This window comes from Camelina sativa, chromosome 18, assembly GCF_000633955.1.
Source record: "Camelina sativa cultivar DH55 chromosome 18, Cs, whole genome shotgun sequence".
In the NCBI taxonomy this organism is placed as follows: Eukaryota; Viridiplantae; Streptophyta; class Magnoliopsida; order Brassicales; family Brassicaceae; genus Camelina; species Camelina sativa.
This window is the reverse complement of record NC_025702.1, coordinates 15909588-15929846: the sequence shown is the minus strand read 5'-3', so window position 1 is coordinate 15929846 and position 20259 is coordinate 15909588. Positions and strand designations below refer to the sequence as shown.

Here is a 20259-nt window from a genome sequence, read left to right as displayed (position 1 = left end):
CAACGACAAATAGTGTGAGAACGGGAGTGCCGTTATCTGTTCTTTGTTTTTTGGAGATTTGATCACTGAAACTCTCATCTTCGATAATCTTTTTTTTCTTTTTTTTATCTTGATCGTTTAGCTCGGCGCTTGCAAGGAGATTAATGCTTGGTTGATCGATGCTTTCGACAGGGATAACTTGGCGGAGATCGGGGTCATATGTTGACGCGAGGACGACGAGGGCATCGGCCGGTGCGTTGTCGCTTCTGGGAATTTTGTTCAGCTCAAACATCTCAAAAGTGTTAGATAGGTCTTGGACGACTCTGAGATAGGCATCCATGCAGTCGTTCTTTGCCTCATAGTCGCCGCTAAATTGGTGGGTTACCAGCTGTGAGTCACCGAAGACTTGTATCCTTTTTACCCCGATTCCACCTGCCAATCTCATTCCCGCGATTACGGCTTCGTACTCGGCCTCGTTGTTTGAGGCGGGAAAGGCGAGCCGGAAGGATTGCTCAAGTACTTCACCTGTTGGTGAAACGAGGTGTATGCCGATCCCGAAGCCGTGCCGAGAGGACACGCCGTCAACGTGCAGTGTCCACTTCTCTTCTCTTAGAGAACCGGATTCTAGTTCAGGGGGAGCTCGATCAAGAAATCAGCGAACACCTGAGACTTTGCACAAGTGCGGTTTTTATATTCGATGTCGTACTCGCTGAGTTCCACTGCCCATTTCGCCAGGCGGCCCGATTGACTGGGGCTGTGGAGAATGGTTCGCAGGGATTGGTTGGTTAATACTTCAACAGTGTGGGATTGAAAATATGGCCGAAGCTTCCTGGCCGAAATAACTACAGCGTAAGCGAGGTTTTCTAACGTGGGATATCGGAGCTCGGCTTCGTCTAAGCTTTTACTCACATAGAAGATTGGGTGTTGTTCTCCTCTGTCCTCCTTGATTAGTACGCCACTGACCGCCGAGCCGGAGACAGCGATGTACAGATATAGAGTTTCGCCCTGATCGGGCTTTGCTAGGACAGGGGGAGTAGCTAGATAATGCTTGAGTTCCTGGAAAGCGGACTCGCACTTATCATCCCATTCGAACTTCTTGTTGCTACGAAGCAACTGGTAGAACGGTAGACACTTATCGGTAGATCATGAAATAAATCTGTTCAGAGCAGCGATCCGCCCGGTGAGGCGTTGAACTTCTCGGGTGTTGCGTGGAGATGGGAGGTTGGTAAGCGCCAAAATTTGTTTCGGGTTAGCTTCGATACCTCTTTTGGTGACGAGGTATCCTAAGAATTCTACAGAAGTCACGCCGAAAGAGCACTTGGCTGGGTTCAGCTTCATATTGTATCGGTTTAGCACTTCAAAACACTGAGCGAGATGCAAGACGTGATCAGCGGCACGGGTTGACTTGACCAGCATATCATCGATGTAAACTTTCATGGTTCGTCCAAGCTGCTCAGGAAACATGCGGTTAACAAGGCGGTGATAGGTTGCACCAGCGTTTTTTAGGCCAAATGGCATAACCTTGTAACAATAAGTTCCCTGATCGGTGATGAAGGTTGTTTTCTCCTGATCGTCCTTGTGCATCATAATCTGGTTATACCCTGTGTATGCATCCATGAACGACAAAAGTTCGTTCCCCGCGGTTGCCTCGACCAGTTGGTCGATTCGCGGTAGAGGGAAGCTATCCTTTGGGCACGCCTTGTTGAGATCGGTAAAATCGACGCACACCCGCCACTTGTCGTTCTTTTTCTTTACCACGACTGGATTGCTCAGCCAGTCGGGATACTTAACCTCTCGGATGGACCCAGCCTCGAGCAATTTTTGACTTCCTCGTTAACGGCGGTGGTACGCTCTAGACTGAGTTTTCGTCGTGTTTGTTTGATCGGCTTGAATGTCAAGTCCACATTGAGCTCGTGGCAGGTTATGTTGGGGTCGTTGCCGGTCATACTGCTCATGTTCTATGCGAAGGTTGTTGCGTTCTGGCATAGAAACTTCACGAGCTCGTCCTTGATGGGTTGTGGCAGGTCGGCCCCGATTCCCACGCAACGAGTTGCGTCGAAAGAGTCGATATTTACTTGGATGATTGATTCAGAGTTAGGGCAAACACGACTATCCGGGCGTGGCGTTGTTGTCGTTCAATAATGAAGCAGGCTCTTGCTACCAGTGGGTCCCCTCGTAGTATAAATATTCCTCTAGAAGTTGGGAACTTTACACACTGGTGGTAAGTTGACGCCACGGCCTTCATCTTATGCAGCCAAGGATAACGTTGTATACGATCGGCTTGTCGAAGATAGCAAAGTTGACGCAATGCATCGTCCCACCCACATAAACTGGTAGTATGATCGTGCCGTCCGTCATCACCGTGTCACCGTCGAATCTGGTGAGAGGTTGAACATCATGCTCGGTGGTCCGTAGGTCGATCTCCATTTGAATGAGCACGTCTTTGAAAATGATGTTTACCGAACTACCTGTATCGATCAAGATTTTGGTGACCATGCTTTCGCCGATCTCCATCTCGACCACCAATGGGTCATTGTGAGGCCCAGCTAGACCCGATGCGTCGGCCTCTGTGAACACGATTGGATCGGAGTTCGTAGTAGGTGGCGTGCTTTGAGCTAACCATCCCTGCTTGACCTCTAGTCCCCGCCGATAAGCTTTGATAGAACGGACCAAGTCTCGGCAAGTTGCCAGACCACCCATGATCATGTTTATTCTTCGGCGCGGAGCTGGACCGTTCGCATCTTCAGCTCGCTCGGGATTCCTTTTATGGGTTAATGGTGGGGGCAGGGCAGGGTTTCGGGTCCCGGTTGTGGCGCGGGGGCGGTGTTATATTGCTTGCTTGTATTTTCGTTCTCAGGATTGAAGAAATGGTTATCCTTGTGAACAGCTATTTGTCGTCGCTCGAGATCAACGTCAATTTGGCCCTCTTTAAATTTGTCGAGCAATATTTGTTGGAGGGTGCGGCACTCTTCTGTTGAGTGCCTTGCTCGTTTGTGGTATTCACAATATTTGTTGCCACCTTTTCCCGATGGGTCTCGGACCCACTTGTTATTCCAGGATTTTGATGAAGATGCCTTGGGATCTTGATTACTAACTGCAAACGTTTGAACTTTCTTTCCCTTGTCCAACCTATCAGCGTATTCCTTGTCAAGGTGTTGACGAGGCTCGCGATGCTCGTCTTGTGTCTTCTCTTTTCCTTTGGCCGATTTTGGGGTCGGCGGTTCTGGACGGTTCGTCCTCGATGCCCTTTCTTTGTTTAACTCTATGTATCTGTTAACACGGTGTAGTGCTTCATCCAGAGTCAAAGGCCCATGTATTATGATGTCCTCCCTGAACCAGGAGCTTTGAGCGAGAGCATTTCGGAGAGCTGATATTGTTGTGTCGTAAGCTATCGAGAGCTTCGAGACGATTCTTTTAAACCTCTCCATGAAGTCTCGGAGAGATTCGTCGTTCCGCTGGAAAATGTTCCAGAGATCGGCGTTTGAGGCACCTTGAATCATAAACGTAGAGTGATGTTGGAGAAAGGCGGTGGTCAGCTCGTGATAGCTCCCTATCGAGTTCGGCGGGAGCCGGGAGAACCACCCCAGAGCTTCCTGGACTAGATTCTCGACGAATAGCTGGCAGCAGCCAGCTTCGTACTCTTCATCGCTGAAATGAGCTCGGCTGATTGCAAAACTCTTTGAAGTTAAAAACGGTTTCGGATCATCTAATCCGTTGTACGGGGTGAACTTGAAGTTGTTTACGTAACGAACTTGAACGCGAGAGATCCGTGATATAAACGGTAAGCGCTGGAATTCTTCGAGCACTCGATCAAGGTTGGGGGAGGAGCTCGTGGCTCGGTGGACTCTTGAAGATAGTTCATGGACCATTTCCTCTAGGCATTGTATGGTTTCATCTTTGAGATTGCGCTCAGACAGTCGGATCGGCAGTGTTGGAGTCGGCGGGCTTCCGCTCCTCTAGCCTTTGNCCTTGCTCGTTTGTGGTATTCACAATATTTGTTGCCACCTTTTCCCGATGGGTCTCGGACCCACTTGTTATTCCAGGATTTTGATGAAGATGCCTTGGGATCTTGATTACTAACTGCAAACGTTTGAACTTTCTTTCCCTTGTCCAACCTATCAGCGTATTCCTTGTCAAGGTGTTGACGAGGCTCGCGATGCTCGTCTTGTGTCTTCTCTTTTCCTTTGGCCGATTTTGGGGTCGGCGGTTCTGGACGGTTCGTCCTCGATGCCCTTTCTTTGTTTAACTCTATGTATCTGTTAACACGGTGTAGTGCTTCATCCAGAGTCAAAGGCCCATGTATTATGATGTCCTCCCTGAACCAGGAGCTTTGAGCGAGAGCATTTCGGAGAGCTGATATTGTTGTGTCGTAAGCTATCGAGAGCTTCGAGACGATTCTTTTAAACCTCTCCATGAAGTCTCGGAGAGATTCGTCGTTCCGCTGGAAAATGTTCCAGAGATCGGCGTTTGAGGCACCTTGAATCATAAACGTAGAGTGATGTTGGAGAAAGGCGGTGGTCAGCTCGTGATAGCTCCCTATCGAGTTCGGCGGGAGCCGGGAGAACCACCCCAGAGCTTTGTGGGCTAGATTCTCGACGAATAGCTGGCAACAGCTAGCTTCGTACTCTTCGTCGCTGAAATGAGCTCGGCTGATCGCAAAGCTCATTGAAGTTAAAAACGGTTTCGGATCATCTAATCCGTTGTATGGGGTGAACTTGAACTTGTTTACGTAACGAACTTGAACGTGGGAGATCCGTGATGTAAACGGTGAGCGCTGGACTTCTTCGAGCACTCGATCAAGGTTGGAGGTGGAGCTCGTGGCTTGGTAGACTCTTGAAGATAGTTCATGGACCATTTCCTCTAGGCGTCGTATGGCTTCATCTTTGAGATCGCCCTCAGACTGTCGGATCGGCAGTGTTGGAGTCGGCAGGCTTCTGCTCCTCTGACCTTAGTCGTCTTGCTGCTCGTCATTTGGGTCCTCTCTACTGCGTTGATCAACGGATCCTACGATAATAGACGTCGGGCGGCGTCTCTGGTTGTCGTATCGGTCCTCCACCGATGGCTGTGGTGGGGGAGGATTCTCGTTCTCGCCGGCGGGGCTGCTGTCGTTTCGGCGCTCGCCCCTCCTTCGCTGGAGCTTGCTGATTTGGTTCTACGAGGCCTCTTGTGCGGCTGCAATCGCCTCGAGCCGTTCGTTTGTTCGTATTTCTTGGCCATCAAGACGATCGAGAATGACCTGCATCATACTTCGAGTCTGTTTCTCTGCATAGGTAAGGGGAGGGTGGCATTGGGGAGAGTGGTAGCATTGGTGAGAGCGGCAGTGAGGAGAGCGGCAGCGCTGGTGACCAGCTGGTCTGCGGCAGGTCCAGCTTTGGCGTGTGCAGCTACAAGAGGCTCAGAGGGCGCGTCGGGCGCTGGTGGAGAGATTGTGCTCGGCAGTGAGCCTTCGGTTGGGCTCGGCAAGGAGTTCGGTAGGGACCTCAGCGGGGGAACTGTTCGTGTTCTCGTTCGCCCCCATCGTTGTTCCGTTGGCTGCTCCGTTACTTCGTTGAGGTTTTCGCTGGGGTTTGTCATGAGTCTTGAAACTTCGAGGAAGTGAGGATCGTCGGTCTTGATTCGTCAAAAGAAGCGCTTTACTCTTGCCCCATGGTGGGCGCCAATTGTTTGTACCGGGGATTGCACAACTTAAACAAATAAAGATTTTGTGGGAAAGAGCAAGCAAATTCTTTTATTAATCGGGGAAAACGTGAGATCGTCACTTAAAACAAGTTGGGATAGAGCTCGTTAGTTCACAAGCGAACTAGCAAGCTAAAAGTGACGAACTGAAAATAGGAATGAAATATACGAAAGACAATAATAGTTTTCGATGCAAAGTATCGCTCTTTAGGTATTGTCCGCGGGTCCCGATCCTGATCCCAATAAATGCTTTCTCCCTTTATAGGAGACTGTTGACCTTGAGTTCCCTAGGGTTTCCAATGCGAATTGTCGAGATTGCCCTCTGCGGAAAGTGAATGACTTTCTCACAATCTTGTTGGGCTGAAATTAGAATTAACTTGTTTTATTGGGCCGAGTGGCATATTGGGCACAGCCCATATCCAATACTTCCTTTAATTTATTGTTTTTAGGAGATGTCTATGGCAAAGACTTTATTATCAAAGAATTAGGTTTTAGAATCTATAGGACGGCTTAGCCATAGTACAATTTTTATCTTGTTGGAGAACTACTTCTCTGGGAGAGCTCTTCCTCTATTTTATCTTTCAGTTTTCTTATTCTCATAATTGAAAGATGATCATAATCCTGTGATGTATTCATTCATTTAATCAGGCTTTATATAGCCACAAGATTTACATAGTAGTTCCACATAATCTGGGATACTAGAAACAATATGTACGAGGTTATCTAAGTAGTTGTAACAAGAATATTCCTATATTCTATCAATAATAATAATAATTATATATCTTATATATTCATCTCTTTCTTCTATTCTCAACTCTCCTGACCTTGAACTCCATCAATTGGTCCCGACCAGATCCCCCTCCAGTTTATTTAATTAGAAGCAGTTGCTCTGCATACATGGGAGATTTTAAAAGCATAAAAGATCCAGCAGTTAGCGAAGAGTCAAGTACCCGGAAGAAGAAGCATCGTGTCCGTGTCGCTTGGTCACCAGAGCTCCACCAGAAGTTTCTCAATGCCATTGAGCAATTGGGCGACCACAGTGAGTTTCACCATAAACATCTTTTCAGCTGTCCTTATGTGTGAATTGTGAGGTCCACTCTTGTTTCTGCTTACGATTTCTATTGATGCTTTCATCATGTGTGTGGAATTAATCGTCTTTTCATTTCTCCTAATGTTTTATTTCTCTGGGTCTCCATTACAGAGGCTATTCCCAAGCAAATACTTGCTCTCATGAATGTAGAAGGTCTCACTAGGGAGAACGTAGCCAACCATTTGCACGTACTCATTATTTCCCATTCTCTCTTGCATTTGGAAGTGTTTCAACTTGATGCCGAGATGGTTCGACTTTATATTCTCTCTTGTTCTCCTTGCAGAACTACAGACTACACGACTTGAAAAGGAAAACCAATAAGCTCAACATGGGTCAACTTGATGGACTTATAAATATCAATGCCACAAGCTCTGCACTATTATCCGGTTCCCATCTACCTAAAACTCCATCGATAAATCTTGAAAAGATGAACGTCTCCAGCTTCATCCAACAGGGCCATCACCAGAACTCAAGCAACTCAGCAAATCCATCTGGAGCATATCACAGTACTCAGTCACCAAGTGTCCAAAACGTGAATCAGTATCAACCAAGTTCATCTCCACTAAATCCCCTCTTGTTTCCTATGATCAATGTCTCTCCATACATGGCAGATTATAAAGGCATAAAGGAGTTTCCAAACATTACCAAAAGTGAACAAGACGGATCCGTCTACCGGAAGCTGCATAATTCAGATTAAGACAGAGCCCTACTACTACGGTAAGGCTGCCCGGAGATACAGGTTCTTCTTCCCACTGCTGCTGGCTGCCGCAATCTTACTCTCTTTTTATTTATGGTTTTTGGCCAATGTGTAACTCATCTCTGTGATTCTTTTTTTTTTTTTGTCCCCTTGAATTCTTTATTTTCCTCTCTATTTTTATATATGTTTTTTTGGTGCTTAGACTTATTGATTATCATAATCTCAATCAATAATGTAAGCTCATATGAGATGATATGAGAGCATCCCTATAGTAGCTTTTTTCTTCTTTCTCTTGTAAATTTTTCAGAGTTTCATAATGGAACCCCATTCTTCACCAAACCGGTTTAACTCATGGTTTATTTTAAATGAACCAGCAATTATATTATTAAACCAGAAACAAGACATAAACCAATGATTTGAGCCACGAAATTCCCAATTTCAGGAATCAGGAGTTTTTCGAAATCCCTAAAAATCCACAAGAAAGGCCATGGCTGAGCCTGAGTGAGTGAAGAACTCAAAACCCAGCTTCAATGGCTAAATTCAATAGGCTACAGCATCTGAATCAACTTAGCCGAGATTTTCCTATTAAACACAGATTGAAACCACACTACTATACGCAGTATACATTCTCCCCAAAGCTGAGGTCAATTCAATGGTTATGGGAATCACATTTAAGCCAAACTCCATAACATCATAAACCCAAGTAAGTATAAAACTTTCCCAAATTGATTATCAGAAAATCTTTTTTGTTTTTTTAATAACGTTTTGACTCAATCCATGGTTGAGCAGGGATAGATGGAAATCAAAAGTTCCTGGAATCGATAACAACACATCATCAACACATTGAAGCAGCTTGTAAAGAAACAGACAAAACCGTAGCTTTAGTGTTTCAGGTCTAGAGCAAGCAATGGGACTAGTTGATTTTAGGATACCACAGAGTGTTTGTTTTGTTAGATGTGTTTGTGCCAATAAAAAGCAAACTGGAGATGAGATCAAAGGACTAGTTTTTCTGAACGGTGCATAGCTCCAATGGTTTAAGGGAACAAATGAAGATGGTGGTGTGTGATAAAGTTGTAGAGGCGTCAGCAAAACATGAAATATCGATTGCAGCAAGCAACAACCTGTGAGTGGAACAGCCACAATTTTCACACTGGCTGTGGTTTTTAGATTGAATGTGATAAATAAAGAACAGATCAATGAATGAATTTTCTGCGTCTTCCTTTAGACCTAGAGGTCGAGTATATATACAACTTTACAAAACGATCTTGTCTTGAAGACCAAGCTAAGAGAATATACGATAAGTACAAACTAAATATACACAAATCTAAATTATGTAAATATTCTATTCTCCATTACTCCCTCAAGCTGGATATCCAGCTTGTCTCGAAACTCATCAAACTCACGTTGTCCCAAGGCTTTAGTGAAAATGTCCGTAAATTGCATTGTCGTATGAACATAAGCTGCAACAATATGTCCTGACTTAATTTCATCTCGGATAAAATGACGGTCCTTTTCGATATGCTTCTTTCTCTCATGAAAAACCGGATTCGCACTAATGTGTAGAGCAGCCTTATTGTCACAGTAAAGACGCATTGGTTGCGTCAGCACCACACCTAAATCGAGAAGAAGATTTTTCACCCATTTCAACTCCTTGGTTGTCATAGCCATTGCTCTATACTCGGCTTCGGCCGACGATTGACTGACCACGTCTTGCTTCTTCGTTTTCCAAGAAATTGGTGACTGTCCAAGTTGAATAAGCCAGCCCGTACAAGAACGTCGTGTCAATGGGCAGCCAGCATAGTCGGAATCACACCACCCAATGATTTGAAGATCACAGTCCGCTCGAAGCAAGATACCTTGCCCCGGACTACTTTTCAAATATCGAAGAACCCGAATAGCAGCATCCCAATGTTCCTCTCGCGGAGCACACATGAACTGAGATAAAATATGAACAGAGTATGCTAGGTCGGGTCTAGTAACACCAAGATAAATCAATTTACCAACCAGTCGTCGATACGATTCCGGGTTCGTAAGGAATGGACCAACTGCCAAACCAAGTCGATGATGTTGCTCAAGAGGAAAAAATATCGGTTTTGAATCTAACAACCCAGTCTCAGCTAGAAGATCAAGCACATACTTCCTTTGACTCAAATAAATCCCTTTTGGACTTCTCGAGACTTCGATGCCTAAAAAATATTTTAACACACCTAAATCCTTAATGTAAAAGCATGTGCTAAGATATTTTTTTAAACTCTTCCATCGCGCGAACTGTGTTTCCCGTGATAACCAAGTCATCCACGTAAACCAATACTCTAATTTCTACTCCATTTTTCTTGTAAACAAACAGAGAATAATCCGCAAAAGACTGATCGAAACCATACTTTTCAAGTGAAGAGGCGAGCTTAGCGAACCAACAACGTGGAGCCTGCTTCATACCGTATAGCAACTTCCGCAGTCTACATACTTTGCCATCGTGTCGTGAAGGAAATCCAGGTGGTAACGTCATATACACTTCCTCTTCAAGATCACCATGAAGAAAAGTGTTATGTACGTCCATCTGATGTACCTCCCAGTTACGAGCTGCAACCACAGAAAGAAAGGCTCTAACCGTAGTCATTTTAACAACCGGAGCAAATGTTTCACCATAATCTAATCCAGAAACCTGTCGATTTCCTAAAACAACTAGTCTCGCTTTGTACCTCTCAACTGTTCCATCCGAACGATGTTTAACTCAACACCCATTAACAGCCGATTGCCTTTTTATTCTTTGGTAGATCTTCAAGTGTCCATGTCTTATTCAGCTCAAGTGAACCTATTTCACTACCCACTGCATTTTTCCATCGATCATCCTTCATTGCTTCTGCAAAGCTCCGCGGTTCATGTGCACTAGTAATTGCGGCTAAGAACACTTTATGACTTTCAGAGAACCTACTGCAGGAGACCACAACAGCAATAGGGTAAGGCTTGTTCGAGTCAACACATACAAAACTTGTGTCATAATCTTTGAGATATCCAGGTTGTTTACGTTCTCTACTCCCAACTCGTGGAGGTGTCGTACTTTGTTCTGGTTCGTGTGTATCATTGGCGTTCTGCTCAATGACATCATCTTCTTCAACATCATCGGTGGAGATATCATCACTATCACTGTCGTTCGATGGTATATGTTCTGGCAGAGAGACTTCAACTCTATCGTGGATTGAACTTGTCACAACTATCTTATCAGCTTCTAAAAATTCTCCTTGATCATCGTTAGTCGTAGAACCCACTTGTGTTTTATCCGCAAATGGATCTTCAGTTTCACTTCTCTATGAAGACAAGAAGTGAAGTGTATCCTCACGAAACACCACGTCTCGTGAAACAACAAACACTTCTTTTTCTAAGTCATACACACACCACCCTTTCTTTCCATGAGGATACCCAATAAAAACACACTTTCTGCTGCGACTCACAAACTTGTCTCCTTTATGATCTTGGTTATGAATGTAACAAACACATCCTATCACACGAAGATGATCATACAAAGGATGTTTTCCGTACAACACTTCATAGGGTGTCTTCCCATGCAATACTAGAGATGGTGTTCGATTAATCAGATAAGCAGCCGCAAGTGCACATTCTCCCCAAAATTCAACCGGTAAGTGTCCCTTAAACATGACCGCTCTAGCCACGTTAAGCAAATGACGATGTTTTCGCTCCACCCGTCCGTTTTGTTGTGGTGTTCCAACACAAGACGTCTCATGTTGTATCCCTTGCTCTAAGAAATATGTCGTTAGTGACATGAATTCGCTTTTCAAACTGTCGTTTAACCAAAGCAAGGAAATATCTCAACTTTGTTGAAGTTTCACTTTTTGCATTCATAAGATAAATCCAAGTACCGCGAGAGTAATCATCAACTATGGTAAGGAAGTATCTTGCTCCTGAGAACGATGGAGTTCTATACGGACCCCAAATGTCGCAATGAATCATTTCAAAAATCTCTAAAGTTTTATTATTGCTTAAAGGGAAAGAACAACGGGTTTGTTTTGCGCGGACACAAATTTCACAGGCTTTATTCGATAAATCACTACTATCATTACCAAAACCAAAACCAGACAACTTTTGCACTACTTTCAAAGATGGATGTCCTAATCGCCTATGCCACAACTCCACATACTGACTTGTGTGAACTTTTGCCGCTGCGACTATCTCCATATTCTGAAAGTACATCAACCCTCCAAAGGGTCTACCTATCCCAATCAGCATCCTCTTAGTGCGGTCCTGAATAACACAAAACGGAACAGACATTTGTATAACACAGTTATTTTCTTCCATCAACTGTGAAACCTATATCAAATAAAATCCTAAGTTCTCAATGTAGAACACTTCAATCAAACTTAGATGAGAGTTCAACACAACTGTTCCAACTGTATTTCCTACTACTATCCGACCATCAGCCAATATTATCTGCGTTGGTGTCGATGTTCTCAGATTTGTAAGAATCTCTTTCTTACATGTCAAGTGGTGTGTCGCTCCGTTATCAATTATCCAAGAGGGAGAAATCAACTTACCCGAGGATTGTTCATCCGCTCTGATGGCTGCAGCGTTCATCACACGCTTGACGCTGAGCCACTGTTCTTCCGTAAGACCGCACACCGCTGTTCTATCCGCATCCGTGACAGCTACGTTCGCAACACCAACTGTTGGTTGACCAACCACTCTTGCCACGTTTGCACGAGCAACTCCACCTCTTCCTCGTGAGAGTCCGGCTGGTGGTCCAACTCCTCTTCCACGACCCACTCGATTTTGTGGCCTATCGCCCCACCACTCTGGAAATCCTAAGATTTGAAAGCACGTTTCAGATCGGTGTCCTTTTCTTCCACAATTTGAACAAACAATTCCAACGTCTCTGTCATTTCCCCGATACTTTGTTTTTTGAGTTTATGCTACAAATGCCATGTTCTCATGTTTCTCTTCAGGATTCTTTTTCTTCAATCGAGCATCCTCATCTTGAGTCACCTTCAAGTAAACATACTCGAGGGTAGGTAACGGTTCTTGAGAAAGCAAGTTTGACTTCACCATTCCGTAGACTTCTTCGTCGAGTCCCATCACCAAGTCATGAACCTTATCTTTCTCTCTTCTCTTCTCATCTTCAGCACTAAAGTTACATGTGCAAAGACCACATGTACAGCTCAACGGAGGTCGATAACATCCAAGACAATCCCAAATCTTCGTAAGCTTTTCGTAGTATGTTTCAATACTCATCCCAGCTTGTTGACAATTTGCAAGTTCTTTTCGCAACTGTTAAACACGAGGTTCGTTGGTAACACAGAATCTCTTTCTTATGTGTTCACACAAATCTCGTGCTAGCGGTTTATGTGAGATATTAGACAGCAGCTTCGGTTCGATTGTCATCTTAATCCAAGAGACAATTAGTGCATTGATTGGCTTCCAATCATCATAGTTTGGTGATCCTTCGGTTGGGGCTTTGATGGAGCCATCGAGAAATCCAAACTTCTTTCGTGAGTAAAGAGCGGTCTCCAAGTTGATAGCCAACTCCTCATAGTTATCTCCTCTCAAGAGAGGACGAGATATGATGCTTCTGGGATTGTCGTTCGAGGTCAAGTCATATGGAGAAATCGTTCGTCGTTGGTTTTCCATCGTCTTCGGTTTGGATTCGATGTTCTTCACGTCTTCGGTCATTGTCACAGAAAAATCAAGATAGGTTCAATAAAGAGATCGAATACCACGATCAAATCAGAAAAGATTTTATGTCGGCTCTGATACCATGATAAATAAAGAAGAGATCAATGAATGAATTTTCTGTGTCTTCCTTTAGACCTAGAGGTCGAGTATATGTACAACTTTACAAAACGATCTTGTCTTGAAGACAAAGCTAAGAAAATATACGATAAGTACAAACTAAATATACACAAATCTAAATTATGTAAATATTCTATTCTCCATTAGAATGATCAAGAAAATAACAGAGTAATCACAAGTTTGACTAAAGAATGTGAAGTAACAGTCAACAACTCTTTGGAATGTCTGAATGTGATCAGGTCAGTCCATTGCATTTGTCGAATACTCATTTTGGAATTGAGATCCCTAGATGCATAATGTCAAATCCGAATTGTGAATTCACTTTTGAGACTAAAAGGGAATAAAAAAAATTCTATGAAAATAGGAAAAGAATATATAAGGAAAGCCAGGAAAGCTGAAATGCTGGGTTTGAACGTTATAAGAAAAATATAAGGTATTAGTAAGGAAGGAAATAAAATGGGGACATTCAAATTCACTTTACGAAAAGTTGTCTTTTGTGTGCAGAAAAGGGAAGATTCAACAAACAAAAAGGAAAGTAGAGGAGCATGTGACTCTCCACGCCCCCCATAAATGGAAACCAAGAGCAAAACCAGTAGGAAATTTCTGATTATGTGGGAGAATTAAGGGCCAGATTAACGGGCACAATCACTCTCTTTTTTTTGGGCCTCTCATCTTTTATTTTGACATTTGCCTATAGGACTTTGGTGGTCTCCTTTTTCCAAACTCCTCCAGGTTTTAAGAATAAACAGATCAGATTAAAAAGTCTATGTACTATCTCCTTTGGGGAGGAGAACAGAAGAGAGGAGACTTGCAGAAGTATTGCATCAGGTATGGAGTTGAAAAGCACTGCAGATGGAAGAAATGATAAGTTTCCGGTAGGAATGAGGGTCCTCGCTGTGGATGACAATCCAACCTGCCTTCGGAAACTGGAAGAGTTGCTGCTTCGTTGCAAGTATCATGGTACTTATTCTTTGCTTTTGATTTTTACCTTGTCTGTCTCGGAACAGGGATGCATTATATATATGATGTTTGATTGATATGCCCCAGTGACAAAGACAATGGAGTCGAGGAAAGCTCTGGAAATGCTGAGAGAGAATAGCAACATGTTTGATCTGGTTATAAGCGATGTAGAGATGCCAGACACAGATGGCTTTAAGTTGCTTGAAATTGGTCTTGAAATGGACCTTCCTGTCATCAGTACGTCTCTTTGTTTTTTGTTTTCATTATCAACTCTAGGATTCTTCTAACTTGCTTTAATGTCTCAGTGTTGTCAGCTCATAGCGATTACGACAGCGTTATGAAAGGTATTATACATGGTGCCTGCGATTATCTGGTCAAGCCTGTTGGGCTCAAGGAGCTTCAAAATATATGGCATCATGTTGTGAAGAAGAACATCAAATCTTATGCAAAAACCATAGGCCCTTCTCGTCAACTGCTCCCACCTTCTGAATCCGATCTCGTCCCAAGCGTCAGCAAGAAACGGAAAGAGAAAGTCAATGACAGTGGTGATGAAGATGACAGTGACAGAGATGAGGATGACGGTGAGGGGAGTGAACAGGATGGTGACGAGTCAGGTGCGCGGAAGAAGCCACGAGTCGTTTGGTCGCAGGAGCTCCACCAGAAGTTTGTTAATGCTGTTCAGCAACTGGGTCTCGACAGTGAGTTTCCCCATCAACCTCATATCACCTTTTCTTATGTGTTCTGTCCACTCTTGTTTCTGCTTACCATTTATGTTGATGCTTTCTTATGTGGAATCCTCTTTTCATGACTCCTCCTGTTTGTTTTATCTGGGTCTCCATTACAGAGGCTGTTCCCAAAAAAATACTTGATCTCATGAATATAGAAGGTCTCACTAGGGAAAATGTAGCCAGCCATTTGCAGGTACCAATTCCCCATTCTCTCTTTTATTTCCCCCCTCCCCTGCTGATATAATCTTTGATGGTAAGATGGTTCGACTTGTTTTNCGACTTGTTTTCCTCTGGTTTTGGTTGCAGAAGTACAGACTGTACTTAAAAAAGATAGACGAAGGTCAGCAGCAAAATATGACCCCAGATGCATTTGGAACAAGAGACTCATCTTACTTTCATATGGCTCAACTTGATGGATTTAGAGATTTTACTGGCACAAGACAACTGCCAAGCTCGGGTCTCTTATCACGTTCCCATCTAACCAAACTCCAACCCCATATGTATCCATCAGTAAATCTTCAAGGAATGAACTCTTCCAGCTTTATCCAACAGGGGCATCACCAGAGCTCAAGCAACTCAGCTAATCCATTTGGAACATATCACAGTACTCTGGCACCAAGAATCCAGAACGTAAATCTGTTTCAGCGAACTTCATCTCCACTAGAACCCCTTCAGTTTCCTAGAAGCAAGTGCTCTGCATACACGGGAGATTTTAAAAGCATAGGGGACCGAGCAATTGGCGGTAGCTTCCTAGATTCTTGTATGCCATTTGGTAGCTCTAGCACCTCGTTGCCAAGTGCTTCAAGCAATACTCTAATGTCGCAAGCAAACTATACACAACCCCTGCATACAGCCTCAAGTGGAAATCAGTCTTGCATCGAGGGAACTATGTCCGACTCTGCCTCCCAAAACATCAGCGTCCAAGGCCTGTCTAGATTTCCTAGTCAAAGCTGGCAAGGGAATTTGAACACAACCAGATTCCTGTCGAATTCCTTACCAATAAATCATGCTTTCTTGCCGGATCAAGTGACATGTGCAGGGAACAATCTGGGAGATTGTACTTCTTTGGTTTCTGCAGAGAATCCTGGTGGAGAGATGCAGTGTGAACCTCAGTTACTTGGCGGCTTCATGCAGAACATGAATCCTATAGACGGACAAAAATGGGAGCAACAGAACTGTGGCATGCTGAACAACAGTACATTCGGTAACGTAGAGTATCCCCTACCAGGAGACAACATGGTATTCAGGGGCAACAATGCGACCAGAAACAAAGGCTTGGATGTGTCATTGATGAGCCCAATAGACAACAGTGCAAATGTCAACAGTCAGGAGTATGTTGGAAAACCTAGTAGAATGGTGGATCCAGAGATGAAGTTGGGAAAGGCAGAGAATGCTCAGGTTGACAACCAGAACCAGCACGATGTATTCGATGACATTATGAATGAGATGATGAAACAGGTATAGCCTTGTTTTCGTGATTGGGACTAAAAGATTTTATGTATATGAGTAGAAAATGAAGTGATGATGTTGTGTTTGGTTGCAGGAGGAGAACAATGGAATGGTGTCAGTGGCTACTAGATTTGGGTTTGATTCGTTTCCACCGCCTTAGTAGTTTATTACTGTAGTAATCTCCTTCTCTACCGGTTGCATTAGTTCTCTCAACTTGAGACCAATCTCATTGTTTTTTTTTAGGTTCTATTTCTTTCCAATAGTTTGCCTCCGATTGTCAATAGATCATCATCAGCTGACACACTGCACCAACATGTTTCATATCCTCTTTTATGAATTGGCATTGAGATTGAAAGCGAGACTGTTACAAAAATTTATACCACACAATTTACTCTTTGACTGTTACAAGATCACAATTGTGTAGAGTACCCTTTGCTAAATGATGAAAAGGTTGAAAGTTTCTGTATAGTCTTGTTATTGATATCCAAAACCAAAATCGAGATCTTTTCTGAACTAGCTGTCAATAAGAAGAGATATTTACATGTCGATATGAAAAGTTTCGTGGGGCCTAAAAACGGAGGAAGAAGTCAAATCAAAGTGTGAAAGTATGGCCCATTGTATTTTGTTGTACTGTAGTCCTTCTCCCACAGAACAAATTGCTTAAGAGACGTTTGTGTCCTCGTCCTACACCTTTATTCACATTTCACATTTGTAACTGCTAGACGCTACTAGAACCCTTGCCCTACACGCTTTCCACGTGTCATCATCTCGTCCCAGGGAAATCTCCTTGATTTTATTTTTCAGTTTTTCCTATAAATGAATCGAATCTCTCTTCTTATCTCTTAACCTCATAGAAAAATATCGGAAAATCTTAAACAAGAAGCAAAAAGAAAAAAAATATATATCAAGAGAAAAAAAAAGAGAAATGACGACGACAGAGAAGAAAGAGATGGAAGTGGTGAAAGGGCTCGACGTGGCCAGATACATGGGCCGTTGGTACGAGATTGCTTCCTTCCCCTCTCTGTTTCAACCCAAGAACGGCGTCGACACTCGCGCCACCTACACCCTTAACCCCGACGGTACGATCCACGTCTTGAACGAAACCTGGTCCAACGGCAAGAGGGGTTACATCGAAGGCTCCGCCTATAAGGCCGACCCTAAGAGCGACGAGGCTAAGCTCAAAGTCAAGTTCTACGTCCCTCCTTTCCTACCCATTTTTCCCGTCACCGGAGACTACTGGGTGCTCTACATCGATCCTGACTACCAGCACGCCCTCGTCGGCCAGCCCTCCAGGAGTTATCTCTGGGTAGGTGGCTTTACCGTACGAATAATTGAAACAAATCTTTGAAAGGATTTGATATGATGATATTGACTATATTTGTGGGTGGTGTATAGATATTGAGCAGGACGGCCCATATGGAGGAAGAAACGTACAAGCAGCTGGTGGTGAAGGCCGTAGAGCAAGGATACGACGTCAGCAAGCTTCACAAGACTACTCAGAATGACACACCACCTGAGTCCGACTCCGCCCCCACAGACGCCAAGGGCGTTTGGTGGTTCAAATCTCTCTTGGGCAAATAGATTACAGAACACACCCCTTGTTCACTTCTTTTACTCGTTTGTCTTGTGTAATATATATATTGCAGCACCCTTTGTTTCCTCTAGTTTATCATTCATCTGCTTTTGTCTGTTTAAAAACACCTAAATCTATATCTCGCAACGTCATCTCTATTATCATAAAAGCACACTTACGAAAAGCAATCAGGAAATCTGGCAGAGATAATTGATTTCTTGCAGAAGTGACATTACGTATTTGGATAAAACACACCACACGAACGAACTCGAGTCTTATGGAATTTCAAAATGCATGCAAACTACAGACGCGAAATTATAAGTATAAATAAAATGGAAAACCAGATTCCCCCCAGCAAAAGTTTGGTTTGATATATATATACCCACGACTTCCAGAATTGCAGCTCACAGGATAGTACAGCATGAATTCGTTTTCTTCGCTTGCTTGTAAAACATCTGTCCACCCACAAAAAAAAAAGACCAAATCAGTTTTCTCATGACAGCAGTAAACTTGGTTCACTTGTGTCAATAAAGTTTACGATTGGTTCAAAGAAAATCAGGCGATTGCAGAGATGATAAAACTAGTAAATCTGTTTTCTAAATCCACATTCCTCCTCTATTTATCTACCCAACAAAACATACAAGAGTTCCTTTGTCTATCTACAACACAGTTCAAGCTCGTTCATGTCCTACCCTTTTTACCATGTTAACAAACTATGACTGAGACGGAAAATAGAATATCAATCTATATAGCACTGGGAATTTCTGTTTGCTAGTATGTGGCGGTAGAATATTTACCTGCGATGCAACGCTCAAATCTGAGCTCTTCTCCACTAGGCTGTCCAGCTTCTCACCACGTTCTAGAACACTATCAATGGTTTTATGCTGCAATACAGAACAAAAATTCAGTTAGGGGACAGAACATGCATTCTCTAAGACAGTATTCTTGTTATGAGGTTTTTGAGAAGAAGCAAAACTCATTGACAGAATAGCATATTTATTTTAGGACTGCATTTATGCACATCATATTTCGTCAGTCTTGTCAGCAACTTTAGAACAAAGAGTACACAAGTAAATCCGTACAAGGAAAGACAGGAGAGAACACTTACAAGGATAATCTTGGTCTCATCCAACTCCCTCTGGATTTTCAACAGCTTATCAGCCTCTGCTGGATCCTGAAGATTGTAATTACAGGGAAATCCCAAAATCAAGTTAATATCAAATCCACTCACAATCAACTTGATCCTAAAACTATGACTGAGGCTAGTAAAATTAATTCATGAAGAATCATTCGATTGGGATAAGTTCTAAACAAGATTCACAGGCAAAAGTAAAGAGCGAATACAGTTGCACAAGAGAGGAACCTGAAATTTGTTTAAAGCTTCGACTAAATATGGCCAAGTCTGAGTCGGGTCTTCTTTTGCAGACCTCCATGTCTCACCAAAACTCTTCTGGTACTCATCAAGGACCTGAGAAAAATCCGAATGTCAAGCAAACCCGAACCTAGATGTGGATTATACAACATTGAGAGAACCACGTTAATTAGTACCTGGTTGAGAAGAGAAAAGGCACTTCGAACAGGGTAATGATCGTCCATGAACCCCACAGCGCAAAGGCCATTCCTATTGTAAGCGTGAACCTTGTACTCTAGATATCACAAAACACAACATACGAACCCTAATTAGTAATAATCCCAAACAAAAAAATATGGAATCGCGTGAAATTGAAGCCCATAGAGATCTACAATCAGAAGAGGTGCACATCCTAAATCAAACTAAACAAAGGAAATCAAAAACGCGGATCCGAATCTTAAGAAATCGAATGAAAAGGCATAGATCCGGGAGAAACAAGATTCGAAAGACGCGATCTAGAGGAATAATAAGAAGGGGGAGAAAGAAACGAACCTTCGTGCTGGACGGACTGGCGCTGGGAAGGAGGGGTTCGGCTAGCGACAGTGCGACCGACAAAGACGACGAACTCCTTGACGCTAGATCGCTGGAAAAAACCGAAGTGAGAGACGTCAGAAGCGTTGGCGAGGATGACGGGTTCGGAAGATACGGGAGCACACTTGAAAACGAGCAAGGCGGTGATCTTCATAGCTGCGGTGGATCGAAGGTTGCGTGAGAAGGAAGCGAGATTATTGATTAGGAGAAGAAGAGAGGCGTTGGACCTGGAGGATTCTTCGAAGTCGGAGGAGGTGTTGATTAGCAAATTAAAAAGTTTTTTTTTTTCCATTATATATCCTTTCTTACTTTCTTTATTATATTATTCGCTATCCAATTTACTTACTTTTTTTTTTTTTTTTTTTT

General features: G+C 43.3%; 6 protein-coding genes across 6 annotated transcripts; 2 read left to right on the top strand and 4 right to left on the bottom strand.

Moving 5' to 3' along the window:
- Nucleotides 2221–2679, bottom strand: LOC104763555. Its single transcript, XM_010486913.1, has one exon. The coding sequence runs from the start codon at nt 2677–2679 to the stop codon at nt 2221–2223; it is 459 nt and encodes a 152-aa protein (XP_010485215.1).
- LOC104763554 lies at nt 2751–3848 on the bottom strand. The gene has a single exon (XM_010486912.1). It carries the CDS (start codon nt 3846–3848, stop codon nt 2751–2753), a length of 1098 nt encoding a protein of 365 aa, XP_010485214.1.
- LOC104763553 lies at nt 3854–4834 on the bottom strand. Its single transcript, XM_010486911.1, has one exon. It carries the CDS (start codon nt 4832–4834, stop codon nt 3854–3856), a length of 981 nt encoding a protein of 326 aa, XP_010485213.1.
- Nucleotides 13944–16748, top strand: LOC104761910 (two-component response regulator ARR18). Its single transcript, XM_010485078.2, has 6 exons — nt 13944–14201; nt 14289–14438; nt 14507–14899; nt 15046–15122; nt 15236–16387; nt 16473–16748. Exons 1-6 carry the CDS (start codon nt 14072–14074, stop codon nt 16536–16538), a joined length of 1968 nt encoding a protein of 655 aa, XP_010483380.1. The 5' UTR covers nt 13944–14071; the 3' UTR covers nt 16539–16748.
- Nucleotides 17212–18109, top strand: LOC104761912 (temperature-induced lipocalin-1-like). The gene is made up of 2 exons (XM_010485079.2): nt 17212–17684; nt 17774–18109. Exons 1-2 carry the CDS (start codon nt 17304–17306, stop codon nt 17957–17959), a joined length of 567 nt encoding a protein of 188 aa, XP_010483381.1. The 5' UTR covers nt 17212–17303; the 3' UTR covers nt 17960–18109.
- LOC104761913 (VAMP-like protein YKT61) lies at nt 18148–20173 on the bottom strand. Its single transcript, XM_010485080.2, has 6 exons — nt 19855–20173; nt 19500–19597; nt 19315–19419; nt 19060–19125; nt 18749–18835; nt 18148–18406 (listed from the first exon to the last, which is right to left on the bottom strand). The coding sequence occupies exons 1-6, from the start codon at nt 20045–20047 to the stop codon at nt 18356–18358; spliced, it is 600 nt and encodes a 199-aa protein (XP_010483382.1). The 5' UTR covers nt 20048–20173; the 3' UTR covers nt 18148–18355.

Excerpts from the sequence above, each read along its gene's own strand:
- LOC104763554 (XM_010486912.1), bottom strand. The coding sequence starts at position 3,848 with ATGGTCCATGAACTATCTTCAAGAGTCCACCGAGCCACGAGCTCCTCC.
- LOC104763555 (XM_010486913.1), bottom strand. The coding sequence starts at position 2,679 with ATGGGTGGTCTGGCAACTTGCCGAGACTTGGTCCGTTCTATCAAAGCT.
- LOC104761912 (XM_010485079.2), top strand. The coding sequence starts at position 17,304 with ATGACGACGACAGAGAAGAAAGAGATGGAAGTGGTGAAAGGGCTCGAC. Across the intron at positions 17,685-17,773 it reads CCTCCAGGAGTTATCTCTGG|ATATTGAGCAGGACGGCCCA; the intron begins GTAGGTGGCTTT and ends GGTGGTGTATAG.
- LOC104761913 (XM_010485080.2), bottom strand. The coding sequence starts at position 20,047 with ATGAAGATCACCGCCTTGCTCGTTTTCAAGTGTGCTCCCGTATCTTCC. Across the intron at positions 19,420-19,499 it reads CCTTTTCTCTTCTCAACCAG|GTCCTTGATGAGTACCAGAA; the intron begins GTACTAATTAAC and ends GATTTTTCTCAG. Across the intron at positions 19,126-19,314 it reads AAGCTTTAAACAAATTTCAG|GATCCAGCAGAGGCTGATAA; the intron begins GTTCCTCTCTTG and ends TACAATCTTCAG.
- LOC104761910 (XM_010485078.2), top strand. The coding sequence starts at position 14,072 with ATGGAGTTGAAAAGCACTGCAGATGGAAGAAATGATAAGTTTCCGGTA. Across the intron at positions 14,439-14,506 it reads AATGGACCTTCCTGTCATCA|TGTTGTCAGCTCATAGCGAT; the intron begins GTACGTCTCTTT and ends TTAATGTCTCAG. Across the intron at positions 14,900-15,045 it reads TCAGCAACTGGGTCTCGACA|AGGCTGTTCCCAAAAAAATA; the intron begins GTGAGTTTCCCC and ends TCTCCATTACAG.